The 19,772-nt window shown below is 38.4% G+C and overlaps 1 protein-coding gene across 1 annotated transcript; it reads right to left on the bottom strand.

Moving 5' to 3' along the window:
• Positions 1 to 231: 231 nt before the first annotated feature.
• POP1 (processing of precursor 1, ribonuclease P/MRP subunit (S. cerevisiae)) lies at positions 232 to 18,560 on the bottom strand. The gene is made up of 15 exons (XM_010006518.1): positions 18,548 to 18,560; positions 18,243 to 18,425; positions 16,943 to 17,118; positions 14,615 to 14,863; positions 13,964 to 14,051; positions 13,480 to 13,655; positions 12,585 to 12,835; positions 12,359 to 12,452; positions 11,493 to 11,604; positions 10,423 to 10,542; positions 5,396 to 5,511; positions 3,859 to 4,050; positions 2,856 to 3,010; positions 1,704 to 2,045; positions 232 to 900 (listed from the first exon to the last, which is right to left on the bottom strand). Exons 1-15 carry the CDS (start codon positions 18,558 to 18,560, stop codon positions 240 to 242), a joined length of 2,928 nt encoding a protein of 975 aa, XP_010004820.1. The 3' UTR covers positions 232 to 239.
• Between the last annotated feature and the right edge of the window lie 1,212 nt (positions 18,561 to 19,772).

Below are 19,772 nucleotides of genomic sequence, written 5' to 3'. Positions count from 1 at the left end.
TTTTAGAAATAAAGGCCATGATAATGGATGTATTACTGTCACAAATCCTTAGCAATGAAAGTAATACCAGGTCTGTTTAGGTTATTTTCATTAATAATGCTACAAAGCTTTTTGATTATTTCATAATCCAGATGATGTTGTTTGGGCTCAGAATCACCTCGAGACGTACTGGAAAGGTCACAGAAGACAAAACAAACACTCTTTGGCATTTTTGGCATTCTACTGCATTGCAATGATACTCAAACCTCAATAGTAAGTCTTGCAAATCTGTACTGTAAAGATGCTGGAGTTCTTAACAAAACAAGCCCTTTTTTATCTGCTGGCTGGTTGTACAACATATAAAGTAATCCTGTCAAACTAACAAAACCCAGTGCTTCTCCACAGCCCACAGCCAATGAAAAATCCCCTCGAGTGACATATCCCAAGAGAGTTCTGGAGCAGTGGGAAGTAACATCTGGGAGAGCATCTGACCAAAGACCAAGAATGAGGTCTTCATGCTCCTCAGTTGTTTCCTTATCTGAAACGCTCGGAGGGTCACTTTCTACAGGTTTTATGTTATCTTTTTTCTTCTTCTTCTTCTCCTCCTTTAGTTTCTGTACCCTGTGCTTGAATATGTCACGATGTCTGGGTTCTTGAGGACCGCAGAAGAGTTTGTCTTTGCTTAGACGCAGCAAGTCGTCTTCTGTTGGGATGCAAATCATGGTATGTAATTCAGGGTTCCCCTTTCTCAAGAGAGACAAGCTGACCCATACAAGAGCCCGTGGATAGCTCATCAAGATTGGCAAAAAGACATCTTCATTCATTTCCTTCTGTCCCAGTCGAGAAACAAGGCGGACTCGCCGATCTTTTCCAGCAGTGGGATAGCACCAGGCTGATACCTGCATTAGTAGTTTCTCGCTCCTATTAAAAATTTAAAACATTTAAAAATAAACATAAATGATAGTTATTAACAAGTCTTACAACAGAAATCCAGTGCCCCACATATTTGCAAGAGCATGATTTAAAAAAAAATATAAATTCCTGGGACCTTCTGTAATGTTCCAGGCTTATATTTACATCACTCTGAGGAAAAAGGAACATGGATGAGTAGAATTCATGTGCAAGGCTATTTCTTCAGAAGGAGGCATTACTTGCTGAACCCCTCCCAACTTGTTAAATAAAAAACGCTTTAAAACCTTCAGTGACATTAATGCAGTTCAGACCTGTTGATATTTTCTTCCTTTGATAAGTACACAACAATTAGAGACCTGCACTCAGGCAGTTTCCAAACACTGTTGCGGCCCTCAATTGTTGCATTGGAAGGCAGGGGACTCTCTGTTTTATTTACAGACTTTATTAAGTAGCACAAGAACCACCTGTGACAATGTCTGAGAAAAAAGAATGTAAGTTGATTTACACAGCAACAGTTTTAAAATCACAGCTGTCAGTCTCAAAAAGAGACAGAATATGCCAACTCCAAGAACACGCTAAATTCAAGAGTTTTAAGATAATTTAAGAAATTTACATCTAGTCACTAAGTCTGCTGAGGAAGAGCAGGAGAAGGATTTACACTCAATTGCAAATTCTAATCCACGACAAAACTATTTCATCTCCTAACTGTATTTGGATCAAATAATTCTCTCATCTTAATAATCAAGGCCTAATTTTTCCTTTCCCCAATTCAAAAAAGTAATACCTCAGATGCGTGTATCATTTTGACATACCTGAGAACAATAAAGTCACTTGTCTTAGTTTCATCTCTCCCACCAAAGTCTTGGGTGCCTGTAACATCATCCTTCATTAGAACACCTTCAGAGCTTGTTATTTCCATGGTCTCCTTTTCCTCATCAGTCTCAGGGGAACTTTCTTTGACCACTTCAGCTTTGGGGCCACAAAAGCTATGCCCTTCGGTTGTGCAGCACGTAGGGCGTGGGGAAGAAGGTTGTACAAATTCTCCTGAAACTTTCATTCTTCCTTCCCAGTTCTTCGTCAGTTGCCCCCAAGGACAGAAAAAAGGGGTCAGAGTGCCCAGCTTGACATAATTTGCCCTTTTTGCAGGTGGTCGTCTAAATGATAAATCAAGTAGATAAGAAATTAGTTTCCTGGGCCCTTGCTGAATCCTTAGCACTTCCAAAGGCTGTCTGCTTTGTCCTGTTGGTCTAATAGTTTTCTGTTTTCAAAATTAATTATTCAGAACAGAAAGTGAACTGTGCATTCCCTTTGCAATCTCTTTGAGCAATAACTTTAAAGTCATACCTCTAGACAACAGTGTTGTATTCTGACCACCGCATCTTTCAGCCATGTTGGTTACTTCTATCTACCATGACTGACATGACAAACTTCTGCTTCTCCCTCCTAGCTGGAAGAGGAACCAACACCAGTTGGTGAGAGGACACTTCCAGCTACCCCATACTCGTGGTTAAGAGTTCTGTGCTTATTGTAGTGAAAACAAAGGAGAACTTCCTAATACCTGGCATTTACAAAGTGACACAAATATACCACTTCATTCACTTTATTCTTTTACATTTAGTGCACTCTTTGATATTATGCCTTTGATTTCTACCTCCTTTCTCATTTGCTGCTTAGGGAGCTGGAAATAGCTTTTTGTATTTTATTGCTATGCAGCCTTGCTGCAGCCTTATAACAGAGCATATCTCTGGGAAAAGAAGGCTGGTTAATTTATATGCCCTGTTCAGCAGAGCTTTTCTGTTAAATATATCTAGGATTCTTTTCATTTTTATAACACCAGGATTTAAAACACTAGCATAAGATCTTGATAAAAAGTCCTATTCTAAATTAACACAACAGGTAATTAAGAGACTATTATAAGTATTCATTTTTTTCACTCTTGAAATCGATTTTGAAGTTAATGTTACCGTTTGAATTTTTCAAGAAGACTGGTTTCCAGTTCTTTGGCAAACTTCATTCCTGCCTGGCAGTCTGGGAAATCATTTGGAGTGTGAGGATTTCTTTGATATTCAGAATGCTTTAAAGCCTCTTGCAAGCCACCGACTCGTACACCTCGATATATCTGTTATAAAAACCAAAACCCCCCAAAAGCAATATTTATACTGGTTCCGGGTTCCTAACCGAAACAAAACATTAATCTGCAGATGCTACTGCCTTAGAAAATGGAATGTCAATCACTTTAGCTTCTGAACAAATAAACTTTGGTTTTCACAGTTCCAGAGGCTCGTTTCAACAAAAACGTTGGTCACACTCTTTAAATTTAATTCTGAAAAACTATTAACAAAACTGAAGAGAATATCACAAGCTCTTATCTTCTACATTGTCAGGAATGTCACAATACTTCAACAAAGTCACTGCCTAATTTATTTTAATTGTACATTAGGTATAACTGCAATTAATTCCCCAGCACATTCAAAAGCATAAATTTAATCACAGAAAGACATTAAAACTGTCACCTAAACATTCAAAGCAGGATTTTCCAAAGAGCACCAGAGAAGCAGTCAAGCTCAACTCATACTTTGTGTTTCAAGCTCTCTTCCAAATCAAAGACAACCAATTTGTTGACAGAGTGGTGGAGAAAGCCAAGCTGGAAATGGATTAGCAGCAGGCACCAAATGATTTCCCTTTACAGACATGTGCCCTTAGGAACACAGAACACTCTGACTTCCTGCTTTAGCTGCCACGTGGGCACCATTATAACCAACAGAAGATACAGAAAGCCATTGTTTAAAATTTTAAGACCAGGCCTCTGTCCACAACCGGTTCATACACCCCCTTCTAAAGTGGGCCTTTAACACTGTAATCATGAATTGGTTACACAATGAAGCATAACTCTCCAAAATCGGTTACTTTTACCCAAATTATAGAGCATGTGACATTTACTTGCAGTCTGCAATGAAAGTAACTTACAAAGGGAATCCAGAAAGCCATGCCCCAGCCCTTTGGGAGATAGATATCCCAGCCACTCCCCCATCCTGGTCGATCTTCTCCAGCCATTTTCCCTGGCTGCTGCACCAACAGTATGGGGACCTTAGACTCACAAGGACCCAAATCAAGGTGTGATCCAGGTACCAGTAACTGAGATCTCATACGGTTTAAATCCTGAGAAGGAGGAGACATTTCCCATGAATTAGTAACCATTTTCCCCTCTTCCAGGTACCCTTCCAGGACACTGGAAAGTTATTAAGTAGGCAAAATATACTATTAATATGCTATTCATCTGAACTGACCTCCATCAAGACATGAAAAATTATTTTTAGAAAAAGTACTAGGCACCCATTTTCTCCCCTTCCTACTTCCATAGACCTTGATGGAGGGCAGATACTGAAACTCAGAGCAAAAATGTACAGCACAGATGAAGAGGGAAAAATAAGTATTGCAACTTGGTATTTCTAGATTTGTGCACAAGACCAGACTGAGCAGGTGCTTTCAGACAGTCTGTCAATACACAGAGCAAATCTGAACTACACCCAGGGAGATGGGAAGAACAGTTGGTCACAAAACAGTTTCACATAAGGCATGCTGGCACCAAGGCTTTGTGAATCAAGTTGCTATATTTCATTTTGTCACATTAGGAATACACCTATAAGAAAACAGACCCTCAGACTGTCTCTTTACGTGTACTTTCTGCATCAGCTGTTTTACAAAGCAAACATTACATTTCATGACAGCATGAAGAACAGTCATATACAAAAAGATTGTGCTGGTAGCTGTTGTGCACTAGTACAGCATTTTGTGTTTTGCTTTTCTTAACACTATGCCAGACAGTTTGAAAGAGCACAAAACTAATTTTCATGAAGAGAGTATTTAGAGAGATGTTTCTGCCATACAATTATTTTCTATTTTTTATTACAATGGTGCCAAAAGTTGATCACCTCTTGAGACTAAATCACTTTTTTACCCATGCATTTTATGGGTTGCTCCTCCATTGCCAACACAAATGACAAGATAGGAGATTTCAAACCTGTAACAGCACAATTAAAGCTGTCTAAAAATCACAGGTATTGCCCAGAATGCCTACAGCAGTGTGATGCAGTTCAGAACCAGATGGATTTACTTCATTTCAACTTCCTTGATTCTTTTGTCAGGAGAATTATCCTGAGTGACTAAGGAGTGAATGGCCAGAGCCCCTCTGGGCCACTTAATCCCTTTTATCTGCTGCACATGAGTCCAGGTGATGCAGGAAAATCCCATTCTAAACCGTCCTGCTAAATAAGCCTACAACTACTTAGTCCTGTAGACAATCCAATAAAGCTTTATTTTAATTCAACCACGAACAATGACAGTGCAAGAACATTACACAAAGGCTACAAAGTAAACACTTCAACTCAGCAGCTAGATACTGTGACATTAGGAAACTACTGATCTTGAATTTATACAAGTTGCAAGAGTCTCACCCTATGGACCATTAGCCATTTTATCCATGGCAATCCAGCTTCATAGTTACCTGCTCTGAGATTTTATTTTCAGTGACGTTCTTACAGATGTCCTGGTCCCAGATAAAGCTGTTAGCACAGTCTACAGGTACACCCTTCAGGTACAGCTGCCTAACTTTATCATTATCTACAAAAGAAGAGAACCTTAAAACAAAATTCAAACAATTTCTGTGGTTTAAGCATCAAATTACCAAACCTCCTCCACTATTTTAAGTACAAGTAGGCAACTAAGGAAACAAGACTGTTAAAAGCTTCACAAGCATCACTGCTTCTGCTTCAGGTTTTACAGAGACAAAATATGAAATAAACTGTTAGCTTTAGAAGCATTTCCCTGGTATTCTCTTATAAACAGGCATTTATTACAAATGTCATAATCCTTGGCAATACAAGCTACATCTTTAGCATGCCACCTTTAATATTTTGGAATCAAACCTTTCAAGCCGAGTGTGACACTCAACAGGTTTGGTAAAAATTAGAAAGAGCAACACTATGAAGGCTGAAATAAGTTTGCCTAAGCAAGCTTCTAAGAGAAGCAAGGGTAACCCTGAAGAAGTGTACACACAGGACATATTTTAATGGATATGACTAGCTTGCAGCTACTTACTTAGCACTATCTTCCCACTTTGGAGCTTTTCAGGCTCTGCACTTCAAGGAACAGACTTCTTCACTTATGTCTGCACCGACTAACAGCTGTGTGTGTTACTGAAGATAAATAACACTTCTAGCTTAAAACTGGTCACTGAAGTATTAAATAACCTCCCTCTTCTTCAAGTCCACAATCTAACCAAAGCAGAGAAAGCAGATGTACCTACCTTTAATGAACGACGGATTCAAAGCCACCAGTGTACAGTATGCAATTGCATGCTGATTTGTATTTTAAGTAAATAATTCTTACCACTAAGCAACACAACAAACAGTTCTGTGATTAAAACTTCTCATTTTGTCATCTACAAGGTCTTACACATTAAAGGAAGAGAATATGTTTGGTTTTGGTTTTTAAGTCACTTCTTTCAAAAGAAGATTCAGCTAAATTGTCCAGTTAATGTTTACAAGACTTTGAATACAGAAGAGATGGATTATTCAGTGGTACTAACAATACAGTAAGTACATTCTTTCTCCTTGATCCCCACTGAACTTGGGAGACTTTAATCTCTCTACTAAGAATATTATAATCTGTCCCGGTTTGAGCCAGGATGAAGCCAATTTTCCATTTTACTGATTTTTTTTTCCTTTAGTAAGCTTTCTTTTGACTAGCAACACTCTGCCAAATCCTCACACCAGTTCTCTTTATTTCTTACCTCTTTCCTGTCTTCTTCAGTTCACATTTTAAGATTGCTGGGGAAAATAACCCTACTGATTAATAAGTTGCTGATGAAAGTGGAAGTAAGATATCAGAGCTAGTATAGGAACTGGGGAGTTGTACACAAAACTCAGAGACAATCAGCACATTATCTGATTCTGCCACTGTCCATGGTTGGTGCTCAGACAATCCAGGCCCATAAAGGTTTTGTTCCATTTAAAGCTGCTGTTCTGATCTGTGTAACTGATTAATCATCTTGGAAGACAGGCCTAAGAGTGCTTCTATTTGAATTTTTTCCTTTCCTCTTTGAGGAAAGAGCCGAAAAAGCAAAAATATAAGCACTGATAGGGAGCAGTTTCACAGCTATATGTACATAGGAGTGCATGCCTGGGCAACTGATACCAGCTACCTAAACCTCTTCAAGATGTGCCTTTACAGGCTCAGGCTCTCTGTTTTGCAGAGGGAACTTTATCTCACTTATCTTTTATGATGCATTCTACTCCTATGCATCTCAATTCACCCATTGTTTAAAAGCTCCATCATACTTCTTGTTGAGCAGTTTTTAAAGCAGTGGAATTCGTATTTCTCCACAGAAAGAAAAAGTAGATCAAAATGTCCAAAGTATACATGGATGCACCGACTGCTTCGTGGAAGTCTTAACTTCCAGAAGGCATAAAGTTGCTGAGAAGGCACTGAAAATGATTTATTCAAAAGCTTTCTATCCCCCAGCCTAAAGAAAAGAGGACAATTCTTTGACTAAATCCCATCAACATGTCTGTAACATACAGCTTGTACACATGCATATGCATTCAGGAGTGAGAGTAACTGGGTAAGACCGAAATTACCTTTGATTTGTTAGCAAGGAACTCACAGGGGAAAAACCACACATGCATGTATTAGAATAGCACTTTGAAAAAAAAAAAAAAGGGATATGGACAGATGTGTATCATTTCACACACTGCATGTATTACAATGTGCAACCAAAGACGATGGCTGTAACTTACCTAAACTATTCACCCATTTGACAATTCAACTTTACATTAGAAAACATTTCCTAAGAAAATCAGTCAGCTTTTACACAACACCGAAGAAGGGAAGCCAAAGCTCAGACAGGATCTGTTAACATACACAGTCCATTTCAATCTTACTAATACCCTAATAGTATTTGAATACCCAGGAAGCAAAAAGGGGGGAAAAAAGTGCTGAACACAGCAAAAGTTCCTTTTTATTGCTCAATCAACATGACATGTGATAAGGCAAAAGAATTATTATGATTTCTTAAATAAGCATCAGCTCACTGTATTACAATATCCGAGTAAGGTTACATCAAACTAAGGCTCAGAAAGTTTATGTAGTTATAAGGCTCATAAAAAGATTTTTCTTTTAAAGAAGGGAAAAATTAATACCACCCAAATGGAATTACAGATCTTAGAGAAGTCTTAATGTTTTTTTACACAGATGTTACTGTGGAAATGTTGGCATTACTATTGCTGTAGTGATGTACACTATGTGCCATTATTAAATTCCTTCATTTTTTTGTTAAACAAATTGCCCTTCAAAAAACTGAAAAGGAAGATAGTCTCCATTCTTGGGTAAGTCTTGGCAAAAGAACCAGTAGCATGAGTGGACAGAAGTGGTTGGAAAAATGCTGACAAATGTGCTACATCTACCCATTAAGGCAGAGATATAACAGAGGTAATAGCTGTCTCATAACCTGCTAATTTAGGTTAGGAAAAACAGTAACAATAACCTCTCTTTCCAGCTAACACCAAGGAATACTCGATGAGGGAGACAGGAAGAGTGGCAGCTAGAGCTCAGTCTTAAGTTTCTCAGGCAGGAGAGATGAACTACCATACCATAGGATTCTCCCCTGTGCATGTAACAGATACACAGGAGACTTTGAATGATCCTGTAACTCTTCCACCTGAGTGACTTCCCATCGCTGAGTGGGAAAAAATTGAAAGCAGCCACTTTGCCTGCTGACCTGTTAGTCCCTTTTAGTCTCTCCTTAACTGCTTCTTGTAGGAGGGCTGGCCTCTCCTTTTCTACTCCCCTATCATAATGTCCTTTTGATCTTTTACTACAAGACAGCTGTATTGTCTGTCTTCTTTCATCCTTCTGCCTACTCAACTTCTGTAGGAGCAGCTTGCTTGCTTAAGTCCTTCAGCAGAACTTAAATTAGAAGGTATAATGCAGTTTACCTTTACTTCGCAGTTGATCAAGGACCCTCTCCCAAATACAAGTCAGAGAGGCCAGATGCAGTTTTAAAACCACGATGAAACAATAACAAAAAAAAAAGGAACTCAGAAAAGAATCAGAAAGCAATAACAAGTTTTCTGAATGTTTGTGGGGCAAGTGAAGAATAATCCCAAGTAGAAGGATCTTGAATACAGCCATTTTCTAGCCAGCCAAAGGAAAAAAGGCAGAGGCATTTTCTTTCTCTTGACCCCGTATCTTATCATTTGATCATTACCATGGCCTCTCCTTCCTGAGGGACAATCAGCTCTGGCAGGGGGGAGAGAAACTACTATGAGACATTTCCAGTGCCTTCTGCTGATCTTCCCTTCTTGAACACATCTTCACAGGCATGACAAGCAGAATGAAGGGAGCCAAATTACTTCCTGTAGTTGCTAACTCCTCTACTAGTTCATACCAGTATCTGTAAACAAGTGCTATATAGCTCACCTTACTTCTCAGCAGGAAGGAATCAAAGTAGAGGTCATGTGTGCTGCAGCATTTCCAACAGGAAAATTAATGATGAGAAAGTTAGCTGAGCAGAACTAATTATCAGAAGAAAGGCTATTCTACACAGAGAGTAGAATAGGAGGATATAAGAAAATCCAAGGAACAGAGAGCTGTGCAGAGGGTTAAAAGACAGTAAATGAAATAGGTGTTCAGCCTGACTTAAGTAAAAGGTAAGGTTACATTCTTCTACCATCTTGCAAACACACCACCAAGGAAATTAAGTATTTTCAAGTTTCTGGAACCTTCAACTGGTCCTATTTCGTACTGTTTGCTAGCTGGCTAGTATGTTTCTCATATTAGGTGAGGCAGTCTGTGGCCAGTCAACCTAACTGGAAATGCCTATACGGAACTGCATACAAACCTCACTGGATTCTGTACAGGCTCTTGCCCATTTTTCAAGAACTCAAATCCAACTGAATTGGAACTTTGCACTGAAATGTTGTGTAAGTCTCCACTGAAATGGAAGTTTCATTTCACACATTGGTGATTTTTTTTAAATAGCCAGCATTTTGGCCATCTGAAATGCTAATCTTGCAAAAGTAATATTTTTTTTTCAGTAGAATTGCAACTTCCATCATTGCAGGACTATAAACCAGAAAGAGCAGATACCTTCTTGGAGAGAATAAAGAGCATCAGGAAAACAAAATATCCATCAGAAACTTTCTAAGTAGCTTTTAGCACCTGGTTGGCCTTGCCAGGATTCGAACCTGGATCATCTGTATGGTCAGACAGAGGCTTCCACTGAGCACAAGACCAGCTTTGGTGCATGTCCCTCCCTCACAACTGCTGTTCTATGCAACTTTCAAGGTCTTTCTGTTCTTGACAGGGACAGTAGAAAGGGGAAGGAAACATTCTGAAATCGAATGCTAGAGAGAAACAGAAAGAAAGGATCAGTAGAAGATGAAAGTTAATGAAAACAATAGTGTAGAGAGAAACTGAATCTCTTGCTTTTGACAGTTCTGGGAGAAGCATAATATAAGCAAGGCATTTTACCTCGGTATTTTTCAAAGTCTGGTACAGCTTTTGTCTTCTTTTTTGGCAAATTGACTCGAGGATCTCCAACAGTGAGGCCCAGTATTGTACCTGGTGGCATTTCTGATGGTGAACTTAACCCTTTAAAAATACACAGATTAATATTGCCATGAAAGTAACCATTAAGATTTGATCTTTTTCTGCACTGCTATTTTGTGCTTTTTTCCCTGCAGGGATGTGACACAATTGTAAGTCTGAGAAGAAATCCAGAGTACTCAATGTATCATGTTTTGAAAACTCACCAATGCTTGTTAAATATCCAATAACATAAGACAACAGCAATGTAAGAGTTTGCAATTATATTTATGCTTAGCATAGAAGTGAGGTCACTCTCTCGACTTAAGAGAGTCAACTGATCCTTTACACTTGGCATAATCTTGTAAAGAACAATGATCCTTTGTTTTATCCTTGTCTTCCAGAGAAAGGAAATTAAAAAATGTGTTTTTAAAACTTTTACATAATTTCTGCTTAACTACCTCATAGAGGATACTTGGAGTATAGTGTGAGATTTACCAAAGCCAGTTTCTTACCTGCTTCAATGCTAGAAAGTGAGATGAGTTAACTTTATAATACTTTACAATTGAGCCAAATACACAACTGTTCACTAGAAACAAAAATATATAAAGCAAGGTTTAACACTTTCACTCTGGGGAGAAGACTACCATTTTATCTGTGAAGGTATTGTACAACTTACTGCCTTAATTTGGTATGTATGGGGAGAGAGAGAGCAGACTGTATATCCATCAGCAATCTCAAATCTAAGTTCATGAAGATAAAAACAAGATTCAGTTTACCTGAGCTTGGACTACACAGAGGATTAAAATTCCCTCAAAAAAAGTTAATGTAACATTTCTCAAATCTTTGACATGCCACAGTAATTACCTAAACACATGCTCAATGGCATCACTCTCATGATCAGCAAAAAAGAACCATTTTCAAACTGAAGTAAATTTATTAGCATGCCAGTTTTGACCACCTAAAAGAGTTTAACAGTTTCCCCTTCCTCCCATAGCACCCACACGCCCAAATACCTTCTAATAGCTCAAAGATAGCACTTTGACGTTGATGAAGTGATACTTTTTCAGAGTTCTTGCAGTTTTCTACCCACCAGTTATTCCGTTCTGTGTCTGAATCTGCCATCTCCTGGAAAACAACACATCTAATTAAACTCCAGTGGTCATTCAGCATTTTCCATCAGTATGAATTCACTCATAGTTTGCCTTCATCACTACAATTGCTTTCTTCAAGTTTCAAACCAAATAATGTTGCTCTGATGCAGTCTAATCCTATACTGCACCTTACAGTACAACACCTGTGTTCCAAAAACTAACAAAGCAATCCACAGTGCTTCCTAATTCTGTGTTAATTATTTATTACAGAAAGCAAGAGATTTCCTGGCCTTGTAATGTATGCTGCAAGAGACAAAAAATCCCCATTAAAACTCCAGTGATGCTATGTACCAAGAGGTGGACAAGCTACATATTTATCAAAAACACAAAAGTTTTCTGTACCTTAAACATCCTGCCCTTTAGCTGTCGATGCTCTAGCTCGTTGTTTGAGAAACATGATCTACAGTTTGTCAAAAATATTATTAATTATTCTGGACCTCTCAGCACAATACATCATTACAGCAGAAACCACATAGCCTGCTCAACAGAATCACTGCTTCTCTTTTCTTCCTACACCTACTTAAAATCCAGATACAAATTCTTCCTGAGATCAGCATTAGTCAAGTGGCTCAAACCAGAAAATCTAATTGAGTAGAAATACATAGGTTAGCCTTTACAATAAGTAAGGCTAGATAGTTTACAATGTTTTTCTAGCAAAATCAAGCTTGCACATTCCAGAAATCTTATTTTAAAAAAATCAGTAATATCTAAACTGTCAATTTACTTACTGTCTGGAGAGAAGCTGCTTTCAAGGTCCCTGTAAGGACAGAGTGTGATAGGGGGCCAATCAGCCGATATCTGAGAATCTCCATCGATCTGTCACTGAAACAGAGGTAAGTTTTAGGTCAAGGTATGACAGTACAACACAAACTTTTTTTCACAGTATTGTTAAACCAGAATTCAGCTACATTAACCAGCTGAGGGTTACAGGTTCAGACTCCACTAGGAACAAACCTGATCACAATGCCAGTAGCCTGAGAGATCCAGGAGTAGGACTGGCCTGGATCTCTAGTGCCATCACCAATTATTTTTTTCACTGGCACAGCTTTTTCTCCTTCTTTATCCTCCTTCTTTCTTTTCTTGCCAAGGGTCAGAGCCACATCTACTTGTTTTTCCTCTTCAATTGATGTTGTAACAGGGTCAGGAATATAGATTTCTTCAGGCTCTGTACACTGAAAAATTGCTTTTAGCTCTCTCAGTATGTCCTTAAAAAAAATGAGAAGTTTGGATTAGGTTGATAAGCAGCACATTGAAAAGCTTAAGTACACTTCTAAGATACTATTTTATTTTCCTATGTGGATGTATATCCATTTATAATATATATTTATTTTCCTAGAAACTGCATTCTGCTGAAGGCCAGGGCTTACAATTAAGAGCTGAAAGTAACATTGCATATTGCCAAGAATTTATTCTCACTAGAACTGATGCAAGAAAAATTGCCAGTGAGCACAATTTAATGTTTTTAAATGTATTTATTTTAAAGTTCATAGCTAAGTATCAGATTATGATTATCTGTGATGAGACCAAATGGCCTTTTGGGGGTGCCAGTGGGAAGGATATAAATCAAGCAACATCATATAGCTAACATATCCTTAAGCAAGTGACACTAGGAAACTTTTAAGCTCAAACATTAAAAAAAAATCTCTGGGGCATGCACCTCCTGTGCAAACTTAATAAAAACAAGTTACAGAACATAGATATTGTTTAGACTGGAAACAGTGTTCCAACTTGTAATTCCTGAAGCCATGTAATACAGGTAGCTCTTCTACACCTTTCAGAAATTATCTTCATTAAAAAAATGCACAATGCATAAAAAAAAATTAGAGTTCAACTGTAAAGAAAAAAATACCTGTTTGAGGGCAGGATGCATCCAGATCCACAACTGTCTGTTTTCAGACCCATCCTTAGGTTTCCAAATAAATGTGACAGGACCAAGCAAATCCTCAGGATAGTGATCTGCTCGGTAAAGATTCAAGGAACCCTCAAAACCTCCAGACAGACAAGAAGCCTCTTCAAAAGTTAATCCTAAAGAAGAAGATACTTATTGAAAAACAAAATCATGTATTATTTTAAAAGACAAAACTGAAATTCACTCTGGCTGCTGGGACAGTACCAAAGAAAAAACATGTACCACAATTAATTTATTAATAGGCAACTGAAAGTATTTATGTCTAGTCCTATTATGAGAAACTAATTATATTTTTCAACCAGTATCACAACTCTGTATCAACTGTTACTACGATTGAGACTGGTAGGATATTAAAAGGACAACAATGGCTCATCCCTTAGTCTAATCAGAATCTTAACTTTATTTTGAACCACATGAAATTTACCTGTGTCGACACTACATATTCGAGCAAGTTGCTCCACAAGTTCATTCTCTTTTCCAGTCAACTCCAGGCAACAATAATACGATAAATCCTGAAACAACAGGATAGTGGTAAAGTGAAAATAACTCTTGAAAAAAGCCTGGCAAGGAAGGACCAGGCAGAGCTTCACAATTTACAATGAAATTGTAATTTTTTATTTGCTAAAGTTTGTCTCAAAAACAAACAAGTCTTCTTTTTTAACTTAAAATTGTTAGTTATGGGAGAGCTGTCAGGTATTTCTCATTTGAGGGCCAATCTGCCTTTCAAATCAACAGACCAAAAAGGAAACCAAAGAAAGCACCTGTCTTCAAGAGCACCCTGCTCAGGAAGATGATGCAGGGATTCACTGAATCTCTTAGCTCTTGAAAAGACTGAAGATGCAAGTATTTCAGTCATAGTTACTATAAGGCTTGTCTAAAGGTTCATCTTGGTCTCTGTGATTCTCATCGTGCTTCATTATGATTATGAAATAATTAATTTCATACTTAGCAGTTATTAACAGCTGACACAACAGTACTTCAAAGAGACAGACATATTCATCATAGCAGCACAGCTGATTACTTCACCTTGGCAAAATAACAGAGAAAACAAACAAAAAAGCTGTAAGTGTGGTACCTGAAGAAGGCAGTGTTTTGTCATGGCTCGGTAACAAGCTCTGTAGCTCTTCTCTGTAGGGCCTTCTCCTAAACAGTATCCCCATTTCTTTACCATATGAAACCTCTTTGCATGCCAAATGTGTGTTTCCAGCCAAATATTCTTTCTTTGCCTGCGATTAAACTCTGCAACCAAATTTATGTGGCGCCTTCTAGCTTTGCGGCATTTAGTCTTTGACTGTTCTTTTTTCTGATGTACAGCTTTCTCTGCCTGTTTTAAAAAGAGAGGGTATTGAAGGAAAACTGAAAAGGACAAACTTCTGTAGGAAAAAAAAAAAAAGCTGACATATGTAAGGATACAGGAAGTACTAGCATTAAATTATACTTTATTCTGATGCTAGTTCTCCATAATTCTTGAGGCAACTTCATACACAAGCCCCAACCACATAAGTACATTGAGGTTTGAATGGAACCCACAGATAAACTAAAATCCCCACATATTCAAGAAATTATCAAGAAAGATCTGCTACTTATGTGTGAAGTTTTTGCCCAACATCAGTATATCCATGTGAACAAATAAACATGACATTAGGAACACCTGGAGATTTGAGCTCGTATAGAAGTGATACAGATCTCAGACTGCCAAGTAGGACCCTAAGAATGGGATTAGCCAATCAATGGCAACCCATGAGATCAAAAAAGAAAAGCACAAGCAAATAAAGTATGTTCTCATCAGACCTATCATTCCACCACAGAGAAGGCAATATAAACCACTGGATCAACAATGTGTGACTGATGGGTTCAGAGAGGCAATTAGAGAAAAAAATATGTGCCATTGTAGATGAAAAATATGTCTTTAGGCTTTTTAGGATATAAGAGTTAGTAAAGGTAAATGTTTGTATGAAAATGAGTATGAAAAAGGGTCTAAGAAAAAGAAAGAAAGTGCAGCAGAATTGGAACAGTTAACTTCGAAGAAACAGACTTCAAACACTGAAACAGGCAGAACCTTTACAAAAGGAAATGGCTCAGGAGGTACTACAAGCTGCAAGAAAGCATAAAACAGAACAGCCTGTGCAAACACACAAACTAAACCAAAAGACATGAGAAAACATGACAGAAGGCACACAATTGCACTAGGGCTAATTAAATAATCTTAAAAATCCAAGAATCACATAAGGAGTAGAAACAAGGATGGAAGAGTAACTGAGTACATCCAGAGAAATTAGAAATCATGCCAAAAGAGTTTAAAAAGTAGGATACAAAAGAACCAAGTGTAAACATTAAATAAATCTAGATTAGTTATCAAGGATAGAGCACATAACCAACTACATAAAACAATCCACTCCTTCTTCCTTCTCAGAATACAGGCCACATTGCACTTCCTCGTGACTAACAAAGCAAAAAAAAAACACCAAACCAAAATGCCAACCGCAGCAATAAGAGAAGAGATACAAGTTATGAAGATCCAATAAAACATGTCCTAAGGAACATCTAAGTATCTGAAGCAATTCTGAATTATGAATAATTATCTCCAGGAACTCAGGGAGGAGGGGTAAGGTCTAAACTTAAAAAAGACAATGCAAGGAAAAAAAGAATGCCAGAAGTATGTTCATCAGTCAACCTTAATAGACAGAGAATTTAAGAAGCAAACCCACTTGATCACTTTAAGAAGTGTCTAGAGATGATAAACTGATTGATGCCAAACATAAGACAAATGAATTAACAAAAAAATCCTGTTGAACCAATTTTTAAATTATTTTTTTAATACACAGAGGAAGGCCACAGTGGGTAAGAAGCAAGTAACTCCACAGGAGCATCCTGATTAAATGCTGAGATACTGCCACAAAATGAGAGTTTCATGAGCAACCAGGAACAGTCAGTTACTACATCGTCAGCTCTGTGCAGCCTGCCAACAACTCCAGAATAACTCCCATGTCTGAGCTGTAACATATGAACCATCATGCCAGTCATGAACAGGCTATGATGGCTTGTGGCCAGCAGGCTCACACCCAACAGCTGTGGTGGGGTGCAAGGCAGACAGGTGTTAGAGAGAACTCCTCGGTCACGTAGGATGAATGAACTGCCTGAATGACCCCTCTTGCAGTGGGCCCTTTTATCATCGCTAATAACTTTTCAAGATGTTCAATAATCACAAAACCAAGTGGTTAGTGAGCTTTACTTGAAATACCATCAAAAACTGAGGTCTTCCGGCATGTTGAATTCAGACGTCAGTCAAAGTTTGAGACCCTACATACCCAGGGAAGTTTTGCAGATAAGCTCAGGTCTGAACATTAATAAATGCACATCTGAACACATATAGCCTATCAAATACCACAAAATGCATGTATACCTCTTTTCTGGCCATCTCCTGGAGCCGCCTGGGTAGGCGTTTAATGTTGTGACTCATGGCTCGCCTGCGCATGTGCCGAGGTAGAGTCTGGAAAACCAGAGAGTTTGAAGACTTCTGAGTAACTGCTTTCAGCATGGCATTGATCTCAGCAGCACGAGCTTCAGCAAAGGCAGACACTGGAATGAAAAAAACTCCATCAGAACGGGACAAATGGCAAAAACCAAAGAAGGGGACACTGCACATAAATTACTGAATTCCTGCATTACCAGAGAATTACTAGTACTAATTACTCAGTCTAATGACTTCTTGAGATAACAGTAAAGAAATACAGATACGGTTATGTAATACTTACACATTAATGGATCTGAAAGCCATGGTACAGCCAAGAAGTCCTATATGCATTAAGTACTACTTTATTAAATTAAAATAGCAATCTTTTCAGACAGTATTCAGAGAGATCAAAAATCTTCAGCATAAAAAAAAATAGAAGCAGTGATGACAGAATCATAGAATGGTTTGGGTTGGAAGGAACGTTAAGGTTCATCTAGATCCAATTCCTCTGCATGGGCAGAGACACCTCCCATTAGACCAGGTTGCTCCAAACCCCACCCAACCTGCCTTTAACAATTCCAGGGATGGGTCATCCACAACCTCCCCTGGGCAATCTGTTTCAGTGTCTCACCACCCTCACACTAAATAATTTCTCCCTGATGTCTAATCTAAATCTTCCCTCTTACAGTTTAAAATTATTATGCCTTGTCCTATCACTACATGCCCTTGCAAAAAGTTCCTCTCCAGCTTCGCTGCAGGCCCCTTTCATATCACAGATTGTTTCAAAATGATTAAATAAAAAATCCAGAGGTTGGTCTTGTTTTATGTTTATGCTTTTATGCTACCACCAGAGCACCAGCACATTTTGAAATGCTACTGTGCTCTCCTTAATAAACTTTCTCTTAGATACAGTTGTTTTTAACTCCCATCATGGGCAAAACCAGTTTCATTGACTACAAGCAGATGACAGTCAGTACTAAATGTGCTGGCAAACAGAAACCAAACTGCATATCCCTCAGTACATGTAAGTGCAATATTTCACCTCAGAATTCTGAAAGGACTCGTTGACCAGTAGCTGGTCAGTCATTCATTCCAGTATACAACTTGTGTATTTTGAAGAAAACTACAGAAACCAGAGCAATACAGCATTAGTTCTAATTTTTGCTTTTGCGCAAAAACAGACAGCAAACTTAATCATCAGAAAGTTACCCTGGACATATAAATCATGAGCCTTTTCTTATGTACAAACCTGTTATGTATTTTGGCATTTCCACAGAAACACTCCGGCGTCCTCCTTGCCATCCTCCTCTTCCTCTGCCCCTGTCTCCTCTATTTTGCCCTTTTGGAAAATGCTGGTCTTTCCTGTAAGAAGGCCCAGATGACTGATTCGAAAATTTCTGCTGCTGATACTGCTGCTCAGAATGAACATCTCCTGGAGGGTTGAGATTAAAAGAGGTAACAGAAATGCAGAATAGCCTGAGTAGCTGATAACCAGACAGTCTCTCCTCATAAGACAGCATTGCACATTCCTCCCATTATATGTTATATACATACCTGAAAAGGCCATCACAAATCAGAAGAATCAAGTTATTTTTTATAGGAAAAAGTAAAAATTTTGCACTGTACTGCAGCAAGCCTGCAGTAGATAAAGTGACTTTTTCACATTCTGAAAACAGAACCCAATCCAGACTTTGCCTCCAATACTCTATCAGATCCAACAGGAAAGACTTGACTAAAATTGGTCTATGCAACATCAGCACTGATTTTTACTATTGTCTACTGAGGGGTTTAGTATCGAACCAGCAAAGCTAATATTCTTCCCTCTTGGTCCTTGATTTTTTTTCCCATAAGCAAAATATATTCTTGGTTCACTGGCATATAGTTCTGATACAGCAATAAATGAGGTAAGCATACGTTAAGCTACTTTTCTGGTACAGGCACTTTTCAAGAGTGATAAGCACCTAGAAGTACTTCAAGCTAAAGAGAGTCTTTAAGACCATATTTAAAGATTAGTTCATATTTAACCTATTAAGTTGAGGTTTAGTTTGCACTTCTAGTACAACTCAAGATAGGGTTCTCAGGCAGCTCATGGTGGACAACTAGACTAAAAAGGGCCAAGACAGCCATTCCCACCACCCCCCAACCACTGCATCCAGATGACTGCTTGAAGGAACACGGAGTCATGTTCAGTTCAGGGAGCTTCTCTAATAAAAATTAACCTGTGTCGTAGGAGAAATGAAGTAAGAGATTAAGAAAAAATTGGTTTGCAGGTTGATCAGCTTCTTAAACAAGCTTATGACATTGTGCCAAAAAAGCTATCATTCACATAAGGAACAGCCAGGAGCAGATTTACCTCCAAAAGCCTCAGTTTATGTGAACTTCAAGTGTGAAGGAACCTTCTTTTTCCATTTCAAATAGTTATTAAGCTGAAGTTTTATGTTCAGCAGTAACACTGTTGCAGCCCTGATGCTACCACAATCCATGCAGAACTGCAGTAATTCATATGAAAAAACTAAGTTGTTTTTTATGTGGAACAGCTCCATCATCCAACTACTCCACATGGCTGAGAGCAGCACTGTCCAGAGAGTAGGGAGGAGGTGAGAAGTAAATAGCTGGGAGAGATACTGGATCTGCATCAGTGAGCAAATCTGTATGGCCCAAGTCAATTGTAGGAGGGACAGCAATTAACTCATATAATGAACACATCCTTTCACTATCAAGTTAGCCTAAATGGGGGAACTATTTTAATCACAAGATGGAAGAGTGCTTCAAAAGACAG

This window comes from Chaetura pelagica, unplaced genomic scaffold (assembly GCF_000747805.2).
Source record: "Chaetura pelagica isolate M959 unplaced genomic scaffold, ChaPel_1.0 scaffold76, whole genome shotgun sequence".
NCBI classification, from domain to species: Eukaryota; Metazoa; Chordata; class Aves; order Apodiformes; family Apodidae; genus Chaetura; species Chaetura pelagica.
Note: the sequence above shows the minus strand (reverse complement) of the source record. Positions and strands in the feature narration are given on the sequence as shown.